Source organism: Numenius arquata, chromosome 14, assembly GCF_964106895.1.
Source record: "Numenius arquata chromosome 14, bNumArq3.hap1.1, whole genome shotgun sequence".
In the NCBI taxonomy this organism is placed as follows: domain Eukaryota; kingdom Metazoa; phylum Chordata; class Aves; order Charadriiformes; family Scolopacidae; genus Numenius; species Numenius arquata.
In genome coordinates, this window is record NC_133589.1 from 15,792,227 (window position 1) to 15,817,830 (window position 25,604).

General features: G+C 51.8%; 1 protein-coding gene across 1 annotated transcript in view; it reads right to left on the minus strand.

Annotated features, from left to right (window-relative positions):
• RHBDF1 (rhomboid 5 homolog 1) overlaps positions 1-22,971 on the minus strand; it is a 36,419-nt gene extending 13,448 nt beyond the window's left edge. Inside the window, exons 1-3 of the mRNA XM_074158808.1 lie at positions 22,906-22,971; positions 7,421-7,556; positions 5,146-5,276 (exon numbers count right to left, since the gene is read on the minus strand). Coding sequence (XP_074014909.1) covers positions 5,146-5,276; positions 7,421-7,534 — 245 coding nt within the window. The 5' untranslated portion in view covers positions 7,535-7,556; positions 22,906-22,971. The remainder of the gene's footprint in view (positions 1-5,145; positions 5,277-7,420; positions 7,557-22,905) is intronic.
• Between the last annotated feature and the right edge of the window lie 2,633 nt (positions 22,972-25,604).

Here is a 25,604-nt window from a genome sequence, read left to right on the forward strand (position 1 = left end):
TCTGCTAAGGCAGATACACACAGTTCTAAGCTGCTGGTTGCAGACGTAGGAGCACAAGGTTGCAACCACGAGGCAGGTTTGCTGCCAAGTGACTGCTATCACCGAAGAGCAGTGGATCAGAAGCAAAATCCCAAGGAAGGCGGAGAGGGATGGGGATGAGTCAGACCAACAACCTACTTCAAATCCTGCAGGACAGCTGGTACCCTAAACCTACAAAGATCATCGTGGCCCTGCCGAGCCTTTCCTGCTGTGGTTAAACCTTCTTCAGAAGGTGACAAGCTGTGTGAGCCTACAGTTGGCTGGCCTAGGTGTCAAAACCCCAAATTCCTTTTAAGCCAGACCCGAAACCCCGGCCTCAGACCCCCTGCTCAGCGGCAGGATTTCCAGCTGCTGAGCAGCAAGACTTCACAGGTCACAAAGAGAGCATTAAAACACACTGGCGTAAAGGCTGGGTTAAATCTAGAATTAGGTCACACGGGGAACTGACTCAGTGCACTGGAGACAGGACACTACTCCTGTGTTTTGCACCCTCCCAAGGCAAAACACCATCAACCAGTAGCTGAAGGTGTTCTGCCACCATGCGAAAAGATGTGAATTTGAAACCCACAGCCTTTCCAGCTAAAACCTCCAGATCCAAACCACCATGCATTTGCCCTCAGCCTTCCCCAATCTCCCAACGTCCCAGAATAGACCCTTTGGCAGGCGTGAGGTCACATGGACCGTTGCTAGATCTCACTGACCCAAATGTCTCCAAATGATTCCAGGAAGTCAAGAGGGGCCAGATCTCAGAGATGGAGCAGGTAGCATGTCTCAGAGCCCTGCTCTGCTCCCACAGACCAACATCTCATCACAGCAATCTTCGTCTCTGTTCAGAGTGGACAGGCCTTGGGTCAGCACCTGGCCTGAGACCCAAACTGAGCCTTTAGCACAGAGGTAACGCTCGGGCCGTGCAGGTGCTCAGCCACAACACACGCCACAAAACAGTCTTACAACTCAGAGGGCTTCTCATAGGCTGCCATAACCAGTATTTCAACACCAAGGTGACTTTGGGTGACAAGCCTGTACATGGGGCCACTCCTCAAAGGGAGAGGAGTGAAGGTCATTTGTGCCCACATGAGCCTGCTGATGAATGGCCCATTGTGCCAACAGCAGGGCCTCAGAGCCCTCAGAAACTGTGCTCCCGCTTGCCTGGAAGGACAAGCACCACCACAGCTGTCTGGCACTGTGAGGACCACTCCTGAACTGCCAGAGACCACTGCTGATCCAGGGCCTGCTGTCCTAATCTCTGGCCTCAGTCAAGATAGTCCAGGAGAGCTGACTACCAAGTTTGGGGTATCTGGAGCACCCTGGGAAGATGCTGAATGCCCCTGTCCAGCTGGGGAGCCCCACCATGTGCTACAGACTCACTGCAATGAGCCAGCATCAGAGGTCAGCTCTCGCTCTTCTATTGTGTTGAGTTGACCAGCACTGAAAGCTCAAGACCAAATGCGACCAGTGGCCAAAGATGGACACGGTGCCAAAGCGGCATCTGGCCAAGGGCAGCAGTGAGGAAGGTAGGACAGGAATGGGCTCCTGGGCCCTAGGTCCAGTCCCTGCCACACACAAAGGCACATTGTCTGTCTGATTTAGAAGTTTACTGAGCTCCAGTGTCAGGGTGGTGGTCGATGGGCCATTGTGCCCTGGACTCCTGGAGTGGCTCATCTCCTTGGTGCTAAGTAAACGAAGAACCTCCACCTCAAAAAGAAGACAGTCACATTTGGATTAGAAAAAGCCATGGTGTGAACGGGGAAAGAGTGGATGCTGTATTCCATTCACCAGCTTCTGAGCCCCGTCTGGGCTAGCATCTGTTTGGTGCTCCTTCTTCTCCTTCCCCTTCTGCCCAAGGAGGTTTTAGGGCCAACATATGCATAGGCCACATGTTGCAGATGCTTGCAAAGGCAGGCTGGGCTATGGCTGCCCTGGGGAGATATTCCAGCTACGGTGAACGCCAGGAGGTTGACAGCTTGTTAGGAAAGGCAGGAGGGAGTGAGGTTGGCGGGTGGACAGCTTGTTAGTCCATGCTGCGTATTGACAGCTGCCTATGGATTTAGTGGGAGTGACAATTGTTTTTTGTTAGAAGCACACATGAACTTTCTCACTCCTGCCTGTTTGCAGGCCTTCTGGCCAGCCCTGGGAAGGCAACGTGGTCCCAGCAGCAGCCAGAATCTGTGCGGTTCACAACAGCCCTGGCACACACATGCAGGGGTGAGTTTCACACTCAGTGCTACCAGTACCTGAAGAAGGATCGGGGCAGGGACTGCCGCTTTCTCAGGGAACTCCTGCCCACCCGGTGCCCGTGAACGGGCAGGGTCTGACTCCTTTGAAACCGTACCTGTCTGCTGCAAAGAAAAGAGAGCTGAAGGGAAGGAGCCTGCAGGGCTGTGGAGGGGAGCAGCGACCTGCATCCAGCACCTCCCCGTCTCCTTCCAGAGCCCCATTGGCAGCAGCTGTGCCACAGTGCATGTGACAGTGGCCTCAAGTCGAGAGCATGGCCCAAGAGAAACAACCAAACTCAAGCCACACAACATCATCTTTGAACCCAAGAGCCTGCTGAATCCTTTTGGTGCACCTGCACCTCTGACATATGTCTCCCGCTGCTCTTGAAGATACCAAGGATACTGCAATCCCCCTCCAACCCCCAGACCTCTGCGATTTGCCTCCTTCTGCCCAGGTGCTCAGATCCCACTGGCTGGCTTTGGACACCAGAGTGTGAAACCACGGAGATGTCAGCAGGCTGAGATATGATCTGCTTAGATACAAGTGTCTGGTGCCAGTGTCAGTGCCCTGGGCCCATTCTGGTTGACCCTGGCAGGATCTTGCCTGGTGCATGAGTCTACCTGTGCCACATCTGCTGCTTTACATGGATATCTTGGACACCCCAGGAGACCAGAATTGGTGTTAGATGCCTATGCTCAGGCACATGAATCACTCCCATGCCATGTTCTGGACCACACAGGCTTGACCTTAGGCTCATACTTGATCTGTATCCTCCAAGCCCCAGGGAACAGGATGGTGTGAAGTCCTGCTGCCAGAGCAGTTCCACATTCTGTGCACCCTGAGGGCTGTGTTAAGCAGAAAACCTGGAAGTCTGCCTCCCTGGACTCACAAAACAAATCCCCAAAACACCTTTATGGATGCACAGCCTGCAATTCTCCATTGCATCGCTAGCTCTGCCAAATGGAGCACAGTTTTTAGGCCTTTCCTTGGTACTTTTCAGTTCCCTATCCTTGTTTCTGATTCAATTATTTTATGCTTTTATTGCTAGTGTCATGTCATGTGATCATCTCCTGCAGTTCTGCCCCTCAGAAAGTCCTTCCCCCTGCTGTACCTGCTCTTCTACCCACATCCCACAGCGCTCAGAAGTCACATCCCACAGAAGTCACCCACAAGCCGTGAGTCCTCCAGGAGGAAGAGACCTGGCCACCCTCTGTGCTGCACAGGGGCCTGCGTGACACAACTCAGCACCGCAAAATAGCATTGAAGCCCCCACATACATACTCTGAGCAGGAGGCTCCCGGAACTTCCAAACCCAGTTGTGCAGCTCTGGGCCACTCCCCGTGGGACTGCGTGTACTCCCAAGGTACAAAAGGGCTACACAGGCCATTAAGCACAGGCAGAGACGCAGCCCTCAACCTGAGCCCCAGCACTTCCATTACAGCCTGGGCAGGCAAGAGGAAGACATGTCACAGGGTCTGTTGGTGCAACAGCCACATGTGTTTGCCCACCACCCCAGTGCCAGACAGGACATTAGCATCTCCCTCAGTGTGTGGGAGCTTCACCACCACTCTCCAGCACTCCCTTGTTGCTCACTGGAGCTCCATGTGCCTTGTCTGTCTTATAGTAGCACCGGGGGGCAAATTTGTTCCCCCAGCACTGAAGTGGTTTGCAGTTCCTCAACCTCTCCACCCTACACACAAGCTGCACGTTGTGAGGACCTCTGAGGGAGGAGGTTACCCTGGTCTTCCCACACAACGCTTCTCGTCAGGGCCTCCGCAGCGCCCTCCCAGGGTATCCCCTCATCCTTGACATGCTCTTGTCTAAGTGTCCTGGTAAGGAGTGGGACAAGGGCATGGAGGTGAGGGAAGAGGCAGTCTAGGTATGCAAGGACAGCCTTGGACAGGCCTAGAAGCTGCCCATGAGCCCTTCATGGCTCATCCCTCCCAACCTCGCAAGAAGCAGGATCACAGAGAGCTGCTGTGGGAGAGCTTCACCACCAAAGCAGCTGGGGAACGTCTGAGGCAAAGAAAAACAGTGCGTGGGAGGCCAGTCTCTCCCATAGCTGGAAAGCTGCTCCTCTGTGAGTGGGCGAAGCCTGGCTGGCTGAAAGTGGCCCTGACCTGTGGAGCTCCAGGGATGCTCCTGGGATCCAGGCAGGTCTGACACACTGCCAGGGATACAAGCCAGGCATCTCAGGAGAGCAGCTGGGAGAGCCACTCCCTTTGGACAAACTGGGATTAGCCTTTGCCATGGAGAGGGAAGGAGCATCCAGCTCCTGTGTGGTCGTGTCTCAGAGACAAATGGTAACCCTCTGTGCAGGTGTAGGGGGACAGGGTTGGAGCAGCCTCTCCCTACTCTCCATCACCCCCTGTAGCCATCTCAAAGATCTGCTGATGAGCTAGTGCTAGGAGCTGAGCTGCTGAGAGCCCTGGGCTGCTCAGGATGGGCTTCTGCCTCCCCCAGCAACCATATGCTCTCAGATACTGCATCAAAGCAAGCCCAGCCCAGCACATCATACAGTCTCAGCTAAACATCAGGGCCTGAGGCACCCTGTTAATAAAACAGCCAGCTCCCAGGGGCACAAGAGCAGTTAAAATTTGTCTCTAAGAGGCAAGAACCATTCATTGTCCTGATCACCACAATCTTCCTCCCAGGACTTGTCTCCTCACTTACTAAAGACCGGCTATATAGCATCACTGGGCTTATATATTGGGAACCTATCTGCACCCACCCTCTTCTGAAATCTCATGATAGATAAGGAAGACAACCTAATCCTGCTGTCACAGTGTGCCTCTTCAGCGCCAAGCAGAGGACCACAAATCCACAAATAATGGGTGGCAACAGATGGCAGAATCCACTAAAGAAGGCTCCATGAACTCAGTGCCTCACCTCCTGATGGTCTGGGTGATTGAGGTCTGTCGTTGTAGCACCGGTCTCCTCACTTCGTTAGGCAGGGAGGGCACACGGGAGTTGTCGGCGGGCATGCTCACGCTCCGCAGAAAGGCCTGACGCCTCGTTGGCTGCAAGGAAAAGCAGGAGGGGAGTCAGTGTTCTCAGACTGATGCTCTACAAGGCCGGTCAGGTTGTGAAACATTTAGTCAGCAATTCAACAGCTGCCCAACACCCCAACCACAAGCTGGGTGCATGCAGTTGAGCAGCAAAATCAGGCTAACGAGGACTGTGGTTCATATTAGCCAGGAACAGATCTGCTGAATGGAACAGTCAGCATCAAGGACGAAGCATCTGGATGCTCTGGTGGGTCTCAGTCCAGGCTGGCTCTAGCCTGGCCCATGGACTGATGCCCATTTGTAGATGGAGTGTCTCACATGAGCTCCTGCAACATGTCCTCCTGGCTCTTTTCTAGCCAGAAGGAACCCAGATCACACACTCCAAGACCACTCCACAATGTGAAGAGAGGCACAGCAAGTGAGATTTGCTTCATGAGTGACTCTGGATCTGCATTAAAAGCCTGCAAGAGCTGTGGGTGGGTCTGTGCTGTAGCTGCTGCCCGGTGCAGGCTGAGCAAGCTGGGAAAGCCACATTGGCTTTGTTCGTAACCTAATTGTCGGGACACGCTCAGGTCTGAAAGCTCCTGGCATGTCTTGGCTGAATGTCACCTACCAAATAGGACACAACTCACCAGACTGTTCAACTCATACAACTGCCTCCCCAGGGCTGCTCTGGATTAATTTTTCATCAGCTTGGCAGAGCCACCATCTCCCATTCGTAAAATGCAGGCTGAGCAGACTGTCCCTCCGGCAAGCGAAGCTCTGATCAACTCTTTTTCTGGTCAGACACTATCTCTGCCTCAAGACTACTTGCTACTCCAGCCCCTCTACCCAGAAAGCTAATAATTTCCACTAACCTTAATATTTTTGTTACCTTTTATGTGAGAACAATGCATAGATACTCAGGTTATAAGCCAAAGGAGCCCATTATGCACTCTTATCCTGACAGCCTGTGCTATGCACACTGGACCTGCAGAGAACATCACCTCCGCCAGCTTCCATTGTGAGTACAGAGGGTCTCTCCAGAAAATGCCCAGCTGGATTTAGAGATTTCAGGTAAAAGAACATCCATCAAAGCCTTAAATAAGTGATTCAGAACATTTCAACCTGTGCCATTAAAACCCTGCATTCCACTTCTAATCCCGGCAGGTTGAAGCCCACTCACTTTCCTTCTGAGGGAAGACCAGATTTATCTGCCAGAAGCTGTCACATAATTGAAGTGCATTTTAGTCCCTGGATCAAGGAATGGCGAAGAGGCCAGTCATTGCTATTCCAAGCCCAACGTAAGTTCCCTCTTAAGACAAGCTTGTCCTCAACTCCCCTCCAGGGAAGCTGTATAACCCTCCATTCCTCTGATGGCTAAACTGTTCTTTCATATAAGCTCTGAAACCCAGGCACTGACCCCACCCATGGAGCTGGGCAGTAAGAACCCTCCGGCTCTGCCTTTGGTGCAGGTAGTCTCTGTTCCTGCAGTAAGGTCACACATGACCTTACTTCCTATTCCCAGCATGAATATGGATGTTTTACTCTCACACTTTGCGCAGTTCCTATTAACCTACCACCCCGTCTCTACTTCACCACTCTCCAATGTCGTTTCTTATACTTATTTCTCATCCCCCATTATTTTCTTACGTTCCTCATGCTGGAAACAGCTTTGTGTTGCCAGTAACTGTTCTTTCTCTGCTGCTACTGATGAGATCCTGTCATTATCTTGGCTATTCATAAGTCAGAGTCATTCCCTGCTCATTTCAGCACAAGCTCCAGCACTTCCAGGCCCTCGTGTTTATCTAGGAGTCCTTCACTCCTCTGGTCCCCTTAAGAAATGCTTGTTTGAATACCTCACTCCCATATGCCCCAGCCAGGACACTTTTCATAGTCCCCACATCCATACAGTCACATCCACTGATCTGAACACATCAGCAACCCACCCTCATCCCTCCCACACCCCCTTCAAGGGGGAGTTAATTACTGATCATAAGTTTACCCAACGGCTCTGCCCCTTCTCATGTGGCCTCATGACCTGCCATCACACGCTGCCTTTCTCTTAGCCAGGACTGCCAGCGAGCATGGGCAGGGGCATGCTCTCACACAGTGGGGCTCTGCACACCCCCTCCGTGGCTCTACAGACCCCCCGCTCCTGCCCCCAGTCTCTGTACCTGCACAGGCTGCGGCTCTTCTGGCACCGACACAGGCACTGGGATGTCCAGTTTTAACCATGGTGGCTTCTTCCGCTGTAAACTGCTGGTGCTGTCGTGTCGCGCCTCCGACATCGTCCCACGTTTGTCCTCAGGCCTAGGAGAGGGGAGGAAATCACAGTCAGGAGGGGGCCAGGCTCATCTCTGGCATGGCAGATGCCAGCAGGGCCAAGCAGAGGGTCCTTCTCCAGGCTGTGACTGGTGAGACCCATGCCCTACATTGGGTGACTTCCCAAGCTCCTCATGAGGGTTCAGGCATCACAGCTTGGTCAGCCAGAGGACACGGCGTATTTCTGAGACTTGCAGGACCTCGAGCCAGGTGCCAGAGACCACAGTCACAAGTTTGAGAGTCAACTTCCATTACAATTTGCTGAGACAACTGAGAGATCCAGATTCCTTAAGAACCAGTCGTGAATTAAATCTTAACAAGATCTGGATCCAGTCCAGCCAGCTAAGGAACTGCAGTACCAAAAGCCACTGACCTCCCTCTAAAAGCAGCTTGTGACTCACACAGGCACCCCTGCCCACCCAAAGCCAAGCACCATGCTTTCCTACCTAACTACTACTTACCAATTAGCAAGTGGCCATTTCTCATTGCTGGTTCTAATCTCCTTTAAATATAGTCATTTTCTAGAAACACAACATAGTGCACGGAGTCATACAAGTATAGCGTGAACATTAGAGAACTGGCATTAGTCCTGAACTAAGAGTGCTTTTCATACATAAATAATAATGATATGGTATTTAAATAAAAACCACTGTGTTACCAAAACACCAAAGTAACCACAGTGACACACTGTCATCTTGCCCACTCCACTACCCTGCAACTTTCTCCTCCTGTTTAGGCTGCAATCAGTGGGACAGGGACCATGCAGCTCTCTCAGGCTGGCAGGGCACCTACTTTACTGTACACACTCAGAAAAACAATTTAGAAAACAGATTTCATTGGAGGGACATCAGCTCAGATACCTCCACAGGTACCTTCCAACCTTCTTCCTCTCCTAGCACACACACAACCACAAGATAGCAGTGAGAAGCACGTGTGCTAAATAGGATAACAGATTTAATTCCCTCCCAGCTTCCTCCTTGTGTTGTTCTAGGCTATAGATCCCATAGGGGACAAAAAGAATATATATACATATATAAAAAAAAAAAAAAAAAAAATCAAGAGTCCCAGCCTTTTCCCCCACCATGGTGGACAGATGGAATAAGCATCCCGTTACCTTAGCAGGCACACATGATTTGAAAGGGAGTTGGAGAAAAGCTCTGTTTGGATTAAAAGTCAGTGCTCTTAACAATGTTAGCACAATTTCTTTTAAATGCACAATAAGTTTAATATGCAAGGATTCTTCCTTGAGAGCGGCCAAGTCCTAGGACAGGACCAGAAGCAGAGGGACCTCCATCCTTGGAGACATTCGACACTCAACTAAACAAGGCCTGAATTATCCCTGCCTTGCACAGCAGCCAAGCCAGAGAACCTGCAAAGGTCCCTCCCAACCTAAATTAAGCACTGGTTCTCCAAACCACGCGCTGCCTTTCATGGCATTTCCACCATATTCCCACAGCTCACTGCAGCTGCTCTGGAAAGAGAGCCACACGAACGATCGTCCTGGTTTGAAGCCTACCATTGCGAAAGATAGACAGCGGGGGGGTAGGGGGATGGGGAAATAGGTCAACAAAAGTGAGTGGGGGATGATCCGGATTGGGTCAGGAGAAGAGAATCTCATCTAAAAGGAGCTGAAGACCAGCTGCCGGCTCAGTCGTGTAAGCTGGGCTGGCTGCCAGGAGCGCCGCGCTCAGCTGAGCCGGAACGACAGAAAGGGAGGACTCAGCTGTAGGTGGATGAAGGTTGGGTTTCAGCAAATACCACAGGCCCCCAAAAGTCTGGGAATTCACAGTCTCGCCTGTACAGACATGCCCTTTGTACATGCGCCATGGTCCTGTGCGCACAGACGCAGTGCCGTGCATTGGAGGAACACAACTCCTGCCTTCCCTCCACCCCTCGCCGCAGGGGTGACTGAATGCATCTGTTCTAACTTCCTATAAGGTGCGAATAGCGAGCTCTCAGCAAGGGTAAATCCACTATGTGACAGCTTTCCGTCTAGCATATAGAACAGGCAAACTTGTCTTCATGGTGAGGCCAGAAAGCAAAGCAGATTTCTCACATCTGAAAAACTCCCTCGGTGCAAAGCAAAGAGCTGTGAGGGTCACAAACACCAGGGCTTTCTGAGGTGCTTTAATCAGAGACCAGCCAAGAGGGACAGAGCCACCACTCTGGGGTGACCAAACACAACCCATTTTGAACATAGGCCCCTTGTGACACAGCTCAAGAGCCTCCTCCTGTGAACGAGCAACTCTTCATCTTCCAGCATCTCTTCAATGAGCAGACATCACTCAACTTCCTTCCTGTCCACCTACAGAGCTGCCTCTGTGAGCAGATGCGCTGGGTATAAAGCACACAGACGTGTGTAAGGTTTGCAGCTTTATCAAAAGGTGAGACCAAGCCAGGAAGGCAGGGAATGAATCACTCTTCTATTGCCCAAGAGCTCCTGCACCAAAGTTTCGCTCTGTGACAGACCTTCTGATGAAATCTGTTCTCAGCATCCCCCTTCCTAAATTGCCAGGGACAGGGATGTCCACCCATCCAGCATTGGATTCACTGTGACCCATGCAGACTGGAGCGTGGGGACCTCCAGCAGCATCCACACATGCCACATGGGAAGAAGAGGACTGAGCATGCATGCACATGGGGTCAAGCCCGTGGCCTTACGATTATCCCCAAAGTTGACTCAACTTTGTACTTTACGTAAGAAAAAGATGTCTAGCTGAGATTCACAAAGCTGACAGAGGCCACGGACTGCTTACTCCCAAACTTCAGCAGTTAAGGAGTTCTTTAAAGCCTTCTTGAGAAGGCTGGGGACCCTATTTCATTTCATGAATTTTCCTTTGCCTGAAGGGTTTGAACATACATCTGTCACCCTCCTTTGAGGGCACAGCAATCAGGATCTTGAAAAGCAGACGATGCACAAATGCTCTACTAAAGAAAATAAGGCCCAGTATTACAGAAAGCAGTATCTTGCCTCAGAATGATCTTAATAAGTAAAATGGGCATTTGCTATATAAATATACATTGTCTCCCTTGTTCTTGTAAAAACAGCAAAGCATCAAAATGCATATATATTTGGGTAAGCACACACAGTTTTGAAAACCAGGTGAGTTTCAAGTGTGACTACAAGCAGAGCACCTAACTGCACTGCACGAAGACCACATGCTGAGTTTCACACTAACCCCTTGACTATTTTCAGGGGTTAGTGTCTCAGGATACATTGTCCGTGTGTTTAATGAGGCCAATGGGCTTCGTTTCTAAGTTGACCACATTGACACATATTTCGTTTGAACAGTCCCATAACCTCAGTCCCAATTTCTCAGTGTTTTTAAGAGGTCCCTGGCAGCAGCAGGATGGGAGCACGCACAGCACAGCCACACAAGGCCAGGCCAAGCGCCCGTCTAAAGGCAGTATCTCATTTCCAATAGAGGATGCCTGGCAGCGGGCACAGAGCATGGGATCACTCGACAGTCACATCTCCCAGGACAGAGTCACGGCATGTGCTATGAATAACCCAGAGGCTTCTTGTGCCAGAGATGTCTTTGCATTTGGTGGTTCTCCATCCATCTCCATATCCTTCCAATGATTTTTCTTCCAGAATTTATCCAAATCGTCTTCTAATCCAAGCAAACTTTCCATATTTATAACTGCATGTGAAAAATTGCTCCGGAGCTGAAACACGTGCTGTGTGACAAGCCACCTTCTTCAGTTTGTCTCTACACTTGCCGTTTCCTGGGTTCACTTGATACCCTGTGGGTCTTTGGCCAGAATAGCAAACAGCTTTTCCCTATCCTCTTTCTCCACACCAATCCTGGCTCTACAGATCTCTTCCATGCCCTTCCTACCACCCTCTCCTCCCACAAACACAGCGGGATCCACATCCAGCTGCTCAGTCCTTGGACAAGAGCTGTTCCAGACCCCTCACCTGGTGCTTGTGGTTCGCAGCATCTCTCAAAGTCCAGAAAGTGCTCCACCAACCTAGACACCAGCTAAGTATCTTCATCCTGGGTAGGTGGAAATGTTCACGCCTTCAAAGCTTTTGCAAACTGTCATTGGGGCTTAAAACTCAACTTTTGTAAACCATCAGGACAGCGACTCCAACACATGGCATCAAGAGAGAAGTCTCCACTATTGCCAAACGCACATAGGAGCCATTGGAGACAGGAGCAAGGAGACTGGTATGACTGGGAAGAGGTGGAAAGGCCCAGTATCCGCCTGGACATCTCCTCCCAGTCTCGGTGTCACCACCCGCACTGCTCAATCAGCTAAGAAGCTGTTCCCTCAGCACCACAAAGCTGAGGAAATCTGGAAATACAAACTCCCCTCCAGCACACAGGCTGAACGCGTGGCATTGACAAACCTCACTTCTTCTAACTGATCAGCTGCACGTGCAACTGCTGTAGCAGCACAAAAATGATTAATAAAGTCAATTTCAATTGAAATAAACAAACAAAAGAAAAAAAACTTGTATATCGCAGATACTCTGGGAAAGTCATCTTCAAAAGCTCCATGCCAAAGCAAGGTCACAGTCCTAGAACGAAAGCCAAATCCACTGTGCTGTGGGTCAGGCTAAGAAAGCATTAAATTCCAAAGTTGGCACATGATCAAGAAAAGCTGCTTAGTGAAATCCACCGACCCAAACAGAGAAGGAAAAGCCTTGTACAGAAGCCTGAGCATGCTCCTAGAGCTGACAGGCATCTCAAATACACTCAGAGATTTGCACAGTCATTTGAAAGACAGACCATCCTTCCATTTCAACAGACAACTGAAGCTATTCCCGTGTTGATTTTTTTCTTCCAAAATGTGAGTTTTACCAACATTCCCATTTAAAATAAAGCTGCTTTTCCCCACAAACATTCCAAATGAAAAAAAACCTAAGAACAACAAACCACAAACCAAAACAAAAACCCAACTTCATTTTACCCTACCACGTGAAGACAAACCACCTGCTTTTTCCAACACCACTGCTCCTCTCCAGCACAGCGTGTGCATGTTCCTGCAGACACCCCCAGGAGGTAACAGACACCAGGGCTATTCCGCTGCAATCCGATCACCGCATCCCATGGTCAGCCTCCAGCTGTTTTTCTCCATTTTTCAAACCCCCATCACTGCAGCAGCTGTATTTGTAGTGTCCCAGGTCAGTCCCATGTACCTAAAGGGGTCTGCCCATGCAGCTATTCCGGCTGAGGCCCAGCGGCAGGCATCCGGGTGGAGAGACAGCAAAGAAACTGGGATCCTAAATGTGTTCTCCAGACAGAGGGAGCCAGGGGAGACAACGGGCTGCTGGCTGTGCCTCTCTCTCCAGGAGCATTTCTGCTGGCACAGCAGGGAAAAGGCAGGAAGTCCAAGGAGAAGAGGAGCAGTGGGGTTTCAGTCTCGTGGCTGCCAATAAAACCATCTAGCGTGGATCAGGCCCAACAAGTTACAAATAATATCTCAAAAACCAAGCGTGAGCCAGACCTTTAAAACAAGCCAGATGGGGGGGCTGGGGGCAGGCGGGGACGGGGGAGGTAGAACAGGCCTGTGACCCCGCGCTCTTGGGTGCAACACCCAGGCTTCGGCTGAGACCACCACCACATCCCACCCTAAAACTACCTCGGAAATGAAACAAGGCCATCAGCACTGCTCTAGCAGTGGCCCCGGGCAGGGTGCTCTCCTGCTTTCCCGACCCTCACTTGGAGAGAAAGAGGAGAGCTTGGAGGAGATGCTGTAAGGTTTTGCAGACCCACAGACTGCCAAGCAGAAGCTGGGACCTGAGCAATCCAGGCACCTCTGAGCAGAAGCCTGACAGGGAGCGAGGTGGACACGCTTCCCTCTTAGCCCCGCACAGCAGGGAGCTGGCAGGGCCACCCTTCCAACACGCTGCCCCCTCTCACTGCCCTCTGCCGTGCAGAAGTTCTGCTGGAGTGCAGGTAGAGACCAGAGCTGCCTACAACATCCTGCACCAGATCACGCATGCAACGGTTCCCCAAGGCCCTTCTTTCCACCTGCAGGCAAACCAACGTGACAGCTAGCTGCTGCCCAAAGAGCAGTCTCGCCTTACTCCAGTGAGCCACTTTAAGGTGTTTTACCAGCACAAAACTAACCTTAGTATATTATTTCCTGTTGATCCAGCATCCTGAAGAGGCTCAGACAATTTCAGATATGCTCTATGCAACCTGAGAGAGGAAGGGTAAGACCAGCCTGTTCAGTGATAACACAGCACAATAGCAGCTCAGCTGAAACATCAAACTACAGCCCAAGCCTTTGTCCCTGCCCGTATGAAACAGAGCTGCTCCATCCCCAGCCTGGCAGGTCAGTGCTCAGGGGACTGCATTTGCACCCCCCAACGCGCACGCAGCACACCGAGCCCCTGCTCTGGTCCTCTGGAGAGCGACCAGACATGAGGACTGGGGAATAGCCAACCTCTTATTAAAAGACATAGCTTTCCTGCCAGTGTGGCACATTGGAAAGGCCTGTCCCTACCCAAACTGTCTTTTAAGCTTTATGTCAAAGTAGAACATGGAAGAAATGGATCTGGGGTAGTGAAAGCCTTTGCACAGGCTCCGATGGAAGAGAGGCCTTTGCCTTGAGAGTGAATTAAAGGCACACAGTCTTCCTCCCTAGTTTTCTTTTCAACCAGTACTCTAAAAAGGGCTAGAAAGGAGTGACGCATGTGAGCATGTGGCCATAAAACCAGCATGCCAGCAGACCGTGGAAAAGCAGCATGCAAGCACCACCACAGAGCCGTGCCACCAGGAACCCATGGCGGTGGGGTGAATCTTATGGGGAAGGTCTTTAACTTCTGTGGCTACCCAAGCAACCAAGGCAGTGCTGAGGGATCTCACCGTCAACCACTTAATTTAATTAGCTGAGAAATACCAGTGGAAACTTCCTGGCTTGGAAGAGGCCAGGCAGACCCCTAGACAGGAAAAGCGAAGCTACATTAGAAAAAACCCAAGGGTTTAGATTTCAATCAAAGTCCTCTAGAATGATACTGGTATGCAAGAAGCTCACAGAGAGTGCAAAGCTTCAACTTCTCCACTGAACTTGGAGAAGGCTCAGCTGTATACAGAGCCAGAGGGTTTTAAATATAGGTAATAAAAACATCTGGCAGCGAAGTCTGAATGTATGTGAGCCAATCCCATGATCAGGAAAGCAGATCTGGGGTCTCTCTGAGCAACCGATTTTCTTGATTTCCAGAAAAAGATGCAGGTCATGATGGAAATCAATCATAAATGAGCTCCTACTGGAACGTCAGCATAAAAAGCTTTCAAAGCAGCTTCATGCGGGACCTGAAGGGCATCCAGGTCTGGTGCCCTCGTATAGAAGAGAGAGGAAAAACAGGGAGCTCAAAAAACTCCTCTGATTCCTGTTAGTCCCCAGATCTGCGGCTGAACTTCTCCAAATACAGGTTAAAAGATGACCCCCAACTGCAATCTGCAAACACTCACACAGGCAACAGGCTGATCTTCGAGGTCCTTTTGTTGCAGGAGACAAAAGGCTGCAATAGTAATAGAATAGTAACAAGAACACAGAAGCCAATGCCCAAATTTCAAGCTATAAAGATGAAAGAGATACAAGCCAACAGAAGAAGCAGCGCCCCCAGCCCTCTGTGTTGTCCCCCTCCTCATGCTGGCATGAGCATCCCTGCAGCTGTCAGGTGATCCACACTGGGAACCGACCCACATTAGCTCAGCAAAGAAAATGGTTTGTTCCAGCCCAAGCTCCTTCCCTGATCCAAGTCACCACATGGCTCCACAAACACTTGTGCCAGCAGAAGGAAAGGGGAAGAAGCGGGAACAAAAAGAGCAGCTGGAGCCAGATAACTGGACTGCTTCTCAAGGCAGCACAGCTGAAAGCTATCGTGAAAAGACAGCCAAAAACTCACACTTGTAGCACTGTGGGAAGCTAACAATTATCACGAGGGAGGTGGTGGGGTCTGCATCTCTTGAGGCTTAAATAATCTGAGAAGTGCCCTCAATGCAGGTGTTGAGTGCAGCAGGAATAAAATACTAGTACATCATCAGAGGCAGAGGGACTTTTTGGTGGGGTTGTCAGATGTGAAAACATCCAAACCATCTACAAACTTCTCTAGAGCTGACAGCCAAGCCTCACCACGGGCAGCTTCCACAGAAGGGTTCCCAAGGGATGAGTTCCCTCTGCTCACCTATGGCCTGTGGCAGCCACAAAGCAATGAGGTGGAAGGGAGCCAAGTAGAGCAGACTGGGCAGAGGGGCTGCCTTTTCCATCTCCCAAGCACATATGACCCAGACGACAGAAGCAGGTTCACAGCACCAGCCAGCACCCCTGTGCCCAGAGCCCACACAGGGCCCAGGTGATGAGCAATCAGCACCCAACTCCACCTGCTTAAGTAAACCCAACACAGAGCCATCTACAACCTACCCGGATACCAGCAAGAGGAAGAGTCTGAGCATAAAACGTGACCAACAAAGAGGGAGGAGCAGTGGGAAACCTTCTGGAGAACTTTGGTATCTTCATTCTCTTTGTGTTTCTCCATGAACACACCTGCAGCTTTGCCCAGAGAACACCAGCCCGGCCCCTCATGCAGTAGCCATATTTCCAGCAGCCACATCCAAATGCTCTGGTCACAGCAGACTACTTAGAGGCTACCTCTGGGCATGGACTGGTGACCATACCTGCTAACAGCTCCAGAGGGGGTGAGAAGCCAGCACTGCCCAGCACTCCCATTCCTTGGGGAAGCCAGTAGTGTCAGCACTGCCTGGTCCTTAAAAGGAGCTGGTTTCTACCTAGATCCATTACCAGATGGCTGATGCATCTCAGCAACGCCTATGCAGGAAGCCAGGATACTACTGCTGGGCCAGTGCCACAGTGAATGTAGCCAGAATGGATAACAAGTATCACGTTAACAACTCAAATATTAACAATTCCAATTATAAGCAACAGACTGCCAGTACTGGAAGTGTATCCAGAGAAGAATCATCTACAGGAACCTTGTTCTTGCATCCTGTTCGAAGGTGCTGCCCGCTGGGTCACCAGTGCCCACGCTGAGCCAGCAGAGCCCTTCGTTCCGGGGTCCCCAGCAGCCTCAAAGCATGGTTGTCTCAGTGCTCTGCCTGGGTCCACACGTTCTTCAGCGCCACTAGAGCTCCTCATGAACAAAGCAGCAGGAAAGAGTGATCACAGAAACTATTTTAGTACACATTGAACTCATTGCAACAATTCAATGGGGCTCCAGAAGACCCTGTTCCGGATTTATTTTCATTACTAGTAAAACAGATGCGCTGTAAAGTACTGGCTGATCCACAAGTCCCGAGGACACAGTCATTGCCTCAATTATACAGCAAGGTAGGAGTAACAGCAATGCTTTTGTCAGCATAGCCATGACCCCACATTAGAAAACAAAACCACTGCATTTTACCAAAGTTATCATTTTTCATTGAAATCCTGCATTTGTAAGTTTCTTCTACCAGCTCTCACATTCATCACAGGCACCGTAAGGGCTCGGGGCACAAGAACAGCCAGGAACACAGCACTGGTACAACTCTCAGGACAGCAGCAAATGCTGGCTCTGGCTGCTTTCGGAACAGCTGCTGCCTGTGCACCCACCTCAAGAGCGATTCTCTTGGTAAAGTAAAGCCTCTTAGTGACTACAACATTCTTCATTTAGAAAACACAACATCAATAAACAATCGATGGAAAAGCAACTGCCAAAACTAGCAACCTCCCCTAAAAAGACCACAATACCCCAAACTAAAAATGATGTTGGACCAAAAGCCAACCAACCTCCATGGCAAAGACTCTCAGCACTAAAAGCAGCTAAGAATCACTGTTTGTTGTGCTAAATAAAAACCCCTCATTGGCAAATGAGATCAAAACTGCCACAAATGACAACATTTCCTATGGAAAGTTACATAAAACCACCCTGAATAGCAATCTTAAAAAAAAAAAAATCTTAGAGGAAATAACAATAACAAACGCTGGAGCCACCAGAAGACACTTTATATTCAGGAAGGATAGAAACCGTGGCATCAGAGTCCTTCAGGCCAGCTTTCCTTGCATGTTCCTTTGAAACTCAGAGTATCCTCACTCAACATCACACACCTGATCTTTCCAACAAAACCACGGTTCTGTTCACCTGGATACAAGTGAGAGAACAAGCCTGCATCCACCAGCAGTGTCCCCAGCTATGGAAATCCTTCAAAAGAACAATTTCACAGCCAAGGACTGGGAGCACAGCTGGTTCAGTTGGAGCTGCTCTTCCTAAGCATTAGTGATTTAGCCAGGCACACAGGAGAGCCAGCCAGCCGCTCTGGTGCTCTAATTTCTACTCTTGCTAGTGCTCGCTGGCCACACACCACCTCCGACTTTGTCTAACTGGAAAGCAGTTGCAGGAGGAGCTTGTCCTGCTCTGCAGGTGTGTGTGCACATGTGTACGCTCACGTGTGCCCAATGCACCAACTCATTTATAACACAAATAGAAATAATCAAAATTCCGACTTAGATTTTTACATTTTTTTTTTTGGTAAAGCAAAGTGAGCCATATTTCTTCAATCTGAGTGAATGGCACATTCTCTGTCACTGCTCTCCCTGAAATCACAGCCCCAGAGCAGGCAGAGAAAAGGAAGGTGCGCCCACACTTTTTAGCAAAACAACTCACAGCCTGCTATCTGCTCCAGTTCACTTTAAAGCACTGGGCTTTGAATTCAAGCAGCAGAGAAACATACCTCCCGTGTGCTGACTGCTACAGGGCAATAACTCCTGAAACACAGACGCCGTATTTGTCAACCCAGCCGTCCGAGCCCTCGAGATTTTAAAATTCAAGCTGTTATAACTTTCACTGAGTCAAAGCCAAGTAAGAGCCGGATCTGCAGAACAGTAAAAGCAGCGTCTTGCACAGCTTCAGCATGACCTCATACGGATTGTTCCTTTTTAAAGGAAAAAAAAACAAAACCAACCAACAACCACCTTCAAAGCAGGGATTGCTGCTGACCAGCAGAGCAAGGGGCTGTCTCTCAGCGAAGTGGAAACAGGAAGGGGAGGAGGCGGCAAAGGTAGGCTTTCCAGAAAAGGCAAGATCAGGCATGTCTTGATATCTCTTCTCCCCCTGGGAAGGCTGTACTGCGCCAGGGAAGTCTTTTGCAATGATACTTCTTAGTTCACCGAGAAGAAATTACATTTCCTTTAATAATCACTGTGTTTTGGAGATGCTGCAATTACTAAGGCAAGGTCTGTTCGTTGCTAAAGGCCTCAGAATTTGAGCACTTATCTCAGGCTATGAGAACATACCTGCTCAGGTCCGTATCATGACAGTTCCAACATTTCTATAATGTGCAAAAAGCGGCCTTAATTATATTTGACACAAATGGTGTATCTACTTATTTGAAGAGTGCACCCAAAGGAAATTTCAGCAAGAACAAGCCGTATGTCAATCTGACATTTGCAGTCTCTACAGCAAACAGAGCACACAACCAATGAAACCTGCACTCCGTAGCTTTAGGAGATTTCACAGTTGAAGTTAACATGAAGAATAAGCTCTCTGCCTTCAGCAAGGAGCAAACAGCCACTGTTTGTTATTCAAAAAGATTTGACGATAGTTTGGATGATTTGGTCAAAAACTCAGCTACGAATTGGCTCGTTGTGGCATCATCCCAACGCACGTTAAAAAAAATCCACCCACTTCCTCATTCCTACAGCAGCATGGACTGAAACAAGTATGAGAGATGTGATCTTCGGTGGGCTTTGACCAGTCCTGGACAGCAGCTAGAGAAGAAGGACCGAAAAAAAAAGGAGCAAGCAATTGGAAACTCCTGAAGTTTGACTAACAAGGACACAACAACAGGCAGTCTCAGTGCAGATACAATTTCCACCACTCCCTGTGGAAACCTTACTCTCTCAGGGTTGCCCCCAGACCTTCCCAATGGCACAGTGAAGCCTGCCTGTGAAAACAGAGAGGTGGGCAGGCAAACCTTGCCTGTCCTGCGCTGTGCTGGAGCGAGTGTCTTCATGACTCTATGCAAGCAGACCTGGATGGCAAGAGCACACACCACACAACAAATTGGTTTGGGGTCCTTCAAGGACACAGAAATAGGGCTGCCAGCACGACCATGGGAAATCCTGTCTAACAGATCCATTTCCTTCCAAGGTTAAATCTTGCCAGCTGCCTCCCTAATCTCTTAGGACTAATAGCTGCAGGGCTGGGATTGTCCCTTCCTAAATACTTTTCTGTTACTTGCATGGTGGGTGCTGACCTCAGAGGGGAGTCGCTGGACACTAACAGATGAAGCAACAGGTCCTGGTGTCCATTCGGTTCAACTGGTTCATCTGCTAGTTCTGAACGAGGCAAAAAACAAACAAAAAGACCAAAAAACCCCACCAAACCAACCAACAACAAAGCTAAAAACCCCACCACTGGGGAGACAACTACCTGCATGACCCTGGGCACCAAAGTTCTCCTTCTCTGAGGAAAGAGACCATCTTCACTTGACTTTCCAGCAGCACTGGGATGTTCTACCCATCACCCAGACACAAGTCCCACTAAATTCAGGTTGCAGCTCCCACAGCGCGAGTTGAGATGCTGTCATACTCTCAGCAGAGAGGATGCAACACAGGTCTCTCAGCAGGAGGGAAACACACACCTTCTGAGAGTTACCTGAAACTCCAGCAGGTAAGGTAGCCTTACAGTAGCAGTGCCACACCCCCACATTTCTTGTCTGTTTTGTTCTAACTAGACCATGATAAAGTCAGACTTGGAGCCCAGCACCTCTTCAGCTGAAAAGAAAGGAAACTAATCCACCTCTAGGCTCAAGGGAAATGTGAAGGAAGGAACCCATCCTTGAGTTTTAAGTATTTCTACTGAAATGTGTCATAAACTGGCAACAGTCTGGTGGCTGCAGAACAGCAATTAATAGAAGTGTCATGCTGGGTCACAATTAATGCTGGAACCTCCGAGAAGTGCACATGCTCTCCACGGGATGCCAAGGCCTCCAGAGATAACCAAGAAAAGCAGCAACCACAAGGGAAGAATCTTATCAAAGGCTGCTCTGCTGGCTAAGAGCTCTAGAGATACAGATAGAGAAATGACAGGATCTTCAGCCCACAGCCAGTCCCACTCAGCCAGCAGCACCCCCAGTAGCATGCGGGGTGCGCTGCCAACTCTTCTGCCGGATGCACTGAATGGAAGAGGAAAACAACCCGAAACTCCTGGTCATGTTGCCCATCTCAGGCCTTCAGCGCTAACCAGGCTGTGCTTGCACTGCAGAGAGATCCAACACACTGAATGGAATCAAATCTTTGCTAATTATATCTGAGCATGTGGGCTCTGTGCCCAGAATAAACTGTCCTATCATGCCACACTCAGCAGACCCTGCCTCTTTCAGGGGAACATGCTGGGACTTGCTGGCTACTCTCCGGGGCTGGATTCCAGAGGAACAGGACTGATGACCCCAAAAGGAATTCCTATTCCTGCCTGGAGACCTCGCTCAGCTGCAGCCTTGTGGCAGTCCCCACCACAAAAGTGAAACGAGCCATCTGCCAAGTCCAGTGACGAGGCCCTAGCCCACTGCGAGGGACGTAACTCCTGACTGAGGTGACACATCAGGGCCACACGCTCTCAAGCACCAAGCCACAGGAAGGACCAGCTTGCTGGAGAAGAGGTGCCCGCTCTGCTCTGCAGGTGAGCAGCGCTCTCTGCATCCAAAACTCCTCATCATCCTGGCTGAAGCCGACCCAGCACAGAGCAAGACATTCCTGAGACCGGGGCCAGCCCATGGCTTTCCCCAGAACCTGAAAATCCAGTTTGTAGGCAGATCTCTTGCAAGTGTATTGCTTAAAAAAAAAAAAAAAAAAAAGAGGCCTGTGATGGGAAGTCCCAGAGCAGAACTAGTTTTGTGGGAGTTGCTTTTACGCTGCGCAGCATTAACCTCCTTTCATGGGAACGCACAGGAGCGGGCACACCACTGAGACGTGACCACACGTGAGAGCCACCACCGTCCCGGGGGGCTCAGGACCGATGGGCCCAGAGGTCGTAACGAAGCTCGTTCCCCTGTTCCAAACCCACAGCACCTCTTGGGAGGCTGGCAAGGTCCCAGCTCGGGCTCCCCATGAACCCGCACACGGACAGCGGAGACCTGGGCTGCCCAGCCACGGAGGACACAAGAGGGACGCAGCAAGAGGGAGGGAGGATGGCTGTTATAAGAGCAACAGAGGGTTAAAACAAAAGCAGACAAGCTTTCAAGCACACAAGGGCTTTTAACAATCAAAACTCAAAGGAAGGAAGTATCTGAAAGTTCATCTGTCTCTTCCAACTATATCAACTGATCTAACATGAGTTATCACCTCCTCTTGGAAACCCTGCACCACTGAGACAGAAGAGCTGGAGAGCAACAAATACCCATGCACTGGAGATCCAATTCTCCTTCCAAGGGTCTGCTCCCCAGCTTGTCCCAAGAGGGCCCTTGCTACACCTGTGTTCACAGCACAAAGGCAGCTCCTGGTCTCTGCTGCTCTATCAGCATCGCTGCTGTTAACACCCCACGCTCCTTCCTGCTCCCGTGCTCCATTCAGAAGCGCCTTCGGCTTTGCTACCTTCTCCCTTCCCGTTACGTGTGACTATTTTTTCCTTTACTGCAGAATGCCCAGCTTTCTTCCCAGAGGAAATTAGCAGCCATGGGGACAAAAACAGGAAGAAAGGAAACAACTTCCTGCTGGCTCTCAGACCCGGCCTGGAGACATCCCTGACCAACACGATGCCAAGCCAACCTGCAAGAGAATCAGCAGCCAGAACCGAGTCGTGCACGGGGAATGCTCCAGCACCAGGAAAAAAAACTCATTTGTGCTGCCGTTCCCCTCGACTGAGTTACAGGAGAGAAAAGCACAGGTCTAATTAGGCACAAGGGGGGCACTTTGGCAGAGCAGGGCTGGTTAATTGCGTGTGTGTGCTACCATGGGGAAAGGAGAGGTCGCTCTCCGAGGAGCCCAAAGGGGCTCAATCCTGCAGAGGCATTGGTCTGTTTCGATCCCTCGCTCCGTGCCAGCAGCGCCGCGTGGAAAGAGCTCAGGAGCTGGAATCCAGCGGAAAACTAACGTTTCCCTGTAAAAAGCCATCCGTTTTCCACCAGCCCAATTCGCCCCAACACCGGCGCCCACCGGTACCGGGGGAGGCGGAGGGGTGGGAAAAGAAGCCTTTCTCACCTTCCGCGGCGTGGATTTCGCCTCAGCCCAAACCAGCCACCAACCTACGGCCGGGGGGTCAATTGAAGCCGCAGGAGAACCATCGACCCCCTTGACAGGGGGTACCCCAAAGCACCCCCCTCGCAGCGGGGCGGGCCAAGGTGTTCCCCACCCCGGTTCCCTGAGAGGGGTCGGGCCCGGTACTTACCTCAGGCCGCCGGCTTCCCCCAACCCCGGCCCCGCGGTCCCCGCCGAGGGCCGCTCCCTGCCCGGCTGAGGCGGCGCGGGCCCGCGCCGCCTCAGCCGGGCAGGGAACGGCCCTCGGCGGAGGCCGCCCCTCAGGATCGGGCCGCCAGCAGGGGGCTGCCGAGGGGCGGCTGAGGCGGCGGGACGGGACGGAGCCCTCACCTCACCTTTTCCCCGTGTGCCCCCCCCACCCCCCTCCCGGAGTATTCCCCCCCCCTCCCCTCTTTTCTCCCCTTGTCCGCACTCACCGTGCCGGCGGGGCGCGAAGGGCCTGTGGTGGTGGTAGTGAAGGGGGGGGGGGGGGTGTGTCGGGCCGGTTCCCCGGTGTGGTTTAAGGAACCGGCGCCTCCGAGCTCGGCCCGAGTAAGGAGCAGAGACTCCTCCCCCGTGCCAGGGGCCGGCCGGCCGGGCACGCCATTCACAGCCGCGGCATGCAAATGGCAGAGGGGAATCCAAGCGGGGACGGCGGCCGCCCCAGTCCCGCCACCGGGGCTGCGGGACGAGGCATCCCGCCGCTCTCCCCCCCCCACCCCCCCCGCCTCACGCCCTGACTCACGCTGTCGGAATGCGGCGGGGCGGAAACCACCGGCCCCGCAGCCCCCGCCTCCATTTTTTGGGGGGTGGGGGGGTGGCGGGGTGTCCACCTAGGGGGTGAGTATCGCCCACCCACACCCCCCACACCCCCCCCCCCGGCCCAGCAGCGTTGAACAGCGGGTCCCGTTAACCCCTGGGGTGCTCCCGCGGGTGCTGGAAGGGAGCCCCCGGCGCTGGGAGTGGTTATACGGCCGGGGTGATCCCGGTGTGTGGGTCACCCTGGGCAGGCTGATGGGGAGGGGACAGGGTGGCTGAGCTGCCCCCAGGTCTCTCGTAGGTTGCTCCCAGTCATAGATTCATAGATTCATAGATTGGTCCAGGCCGGAAGGGACCTCCAAAGGTCATCTAGTCCGACCCCCCCGCAGTCAGCAGGGACACCCCCAACTAGACCAGGTTGCCCAGGGCCTCGTCGAGCTTCACCTTGAATATCTCAAGGGAAGGGGCCTCAACCACCTCCCTGGGCAACCTGTTCCAGTGTTCCACCACCCTCATGGTAAAGAACTTTTTCCTAATATCCAATCTAAATCTCCCCTTCTCCAACTTAAAGCCATTGCCCCTCGTCCTGTCAGTGCAGGCCTTTGTAAACAGACCCTCCCCAGCCTTCCTGTAGGCCCCCCTCAGGTACTGGAAGGCCGCTATGAGGTCTCCCCGGAGCCTCCTTTTCTCCAGGCTGAACAACCCCAGCTCCCTCAGTCTGTCCTCGTAGCAGAGGTGCTCCGGCCCCCTGATCATTTTGGTGGCCCTCCTCTGGACCCGCTCCATCAGGTCCATGTCCTTTCTATATTGAGGGCTCCAGACCTGCACACAGTGCTCCAGGTGAGGTCTCACCAGAGCAGAGCAAAGTGGCAGAATCCCCTCTCTGGATCTGCTGGCAACACTTCTTTTGATGCAGCCCAGGATGTGATTGGCCTTCTGGGCTGCGAGAGCACATTGCCTGCTCATGTCCAGCTTCTCGTCCAGCAGCACCCCCAAGTCCCTTTCCTCAGGGCTGCTTTCTAATACCTCATCCCCCAGTCTGTATTTATACTGAGGATTGTTTCTTCCCAGGTGCAGAATCCTGCACTTGCTTTTGTTGAACCTCATGAGGTTCAACTGGGCCCACCTCTCCAGTCACCACGCTCCTTCTTGCTGTGTCACTGTCCTCTACCCGCCCCCCTGCCCCATCCCCTCCCCGCTCAGTCCTGTGTTTCCCATCAAGTTCTTCACACCTCCAGCCATGCCGTGAGCGCATCACCTTTCCTTCAGGAAACCTGGGGAGGGACTCTTGATCGGAGAGTGGAGCGACAGGACGAGAGGTAATGGTTTTAAACTGAAGGAGGGGATTTAGATTAGATATTAGGAAGAAATTTTTCACTCTGAGGGTGGTGAGACACTGGCCCAGGTTGCCCAGAGAAGCTGTGGCTGCCCCATCCCTGGAGGGGTTCAAGGCCAGGCTGGATGGGGCTTTGAGCAACCTGGTCTGGTGGGAGGTGTCCCTGCTCAGGGCAGGGGGTGGAACTGGATGGTCTTTAAGGTCCCTTCCAACCCAAACCATTCTATGATGCCTTTCCTAAGCTGTTTCTTTCCTCCCAGCTCAAACATTTCCCCCTCCTGGATGGCATCCTCCCACCTCGATTGCTCAGCCGTCCTTGCCTTTGTCCTGGGATTGTTGCCGAAGATTTCTCCATCCACCCTATCCGGAGCATCGGTCAGCATGTATTGCTCACGCAGGGCTTTGCTGGAGCTCCAGCGAAGCCGGCAGCACGCACATCCCTCTTCAGCAGGTCCCCAGCCCACCGCCGCAGATGCTATTGATGCTAGTGATAACTGGGGGGGCGCGTATTTCTTGCCATCTCACTGCCTCGTCCCTGCCGACCTGCGGGCGAGTGCGATGGAGAGGAGCGGGTGAGCCGTCGGCGCTCCCTGCAAAGGGTGAGCTCATCGGTACCGCACCCACCCCGCCGCGTGCCCACACACGGCCACGGCGGCCACGCGTCCGAGGCGGCCCCCCTCCAGAGAGCCCCGCTAACTACATTGCTTCTCGTTAGCTAATGAGCAAACACAGACCGGCCCCAGCTAATCCTGGCT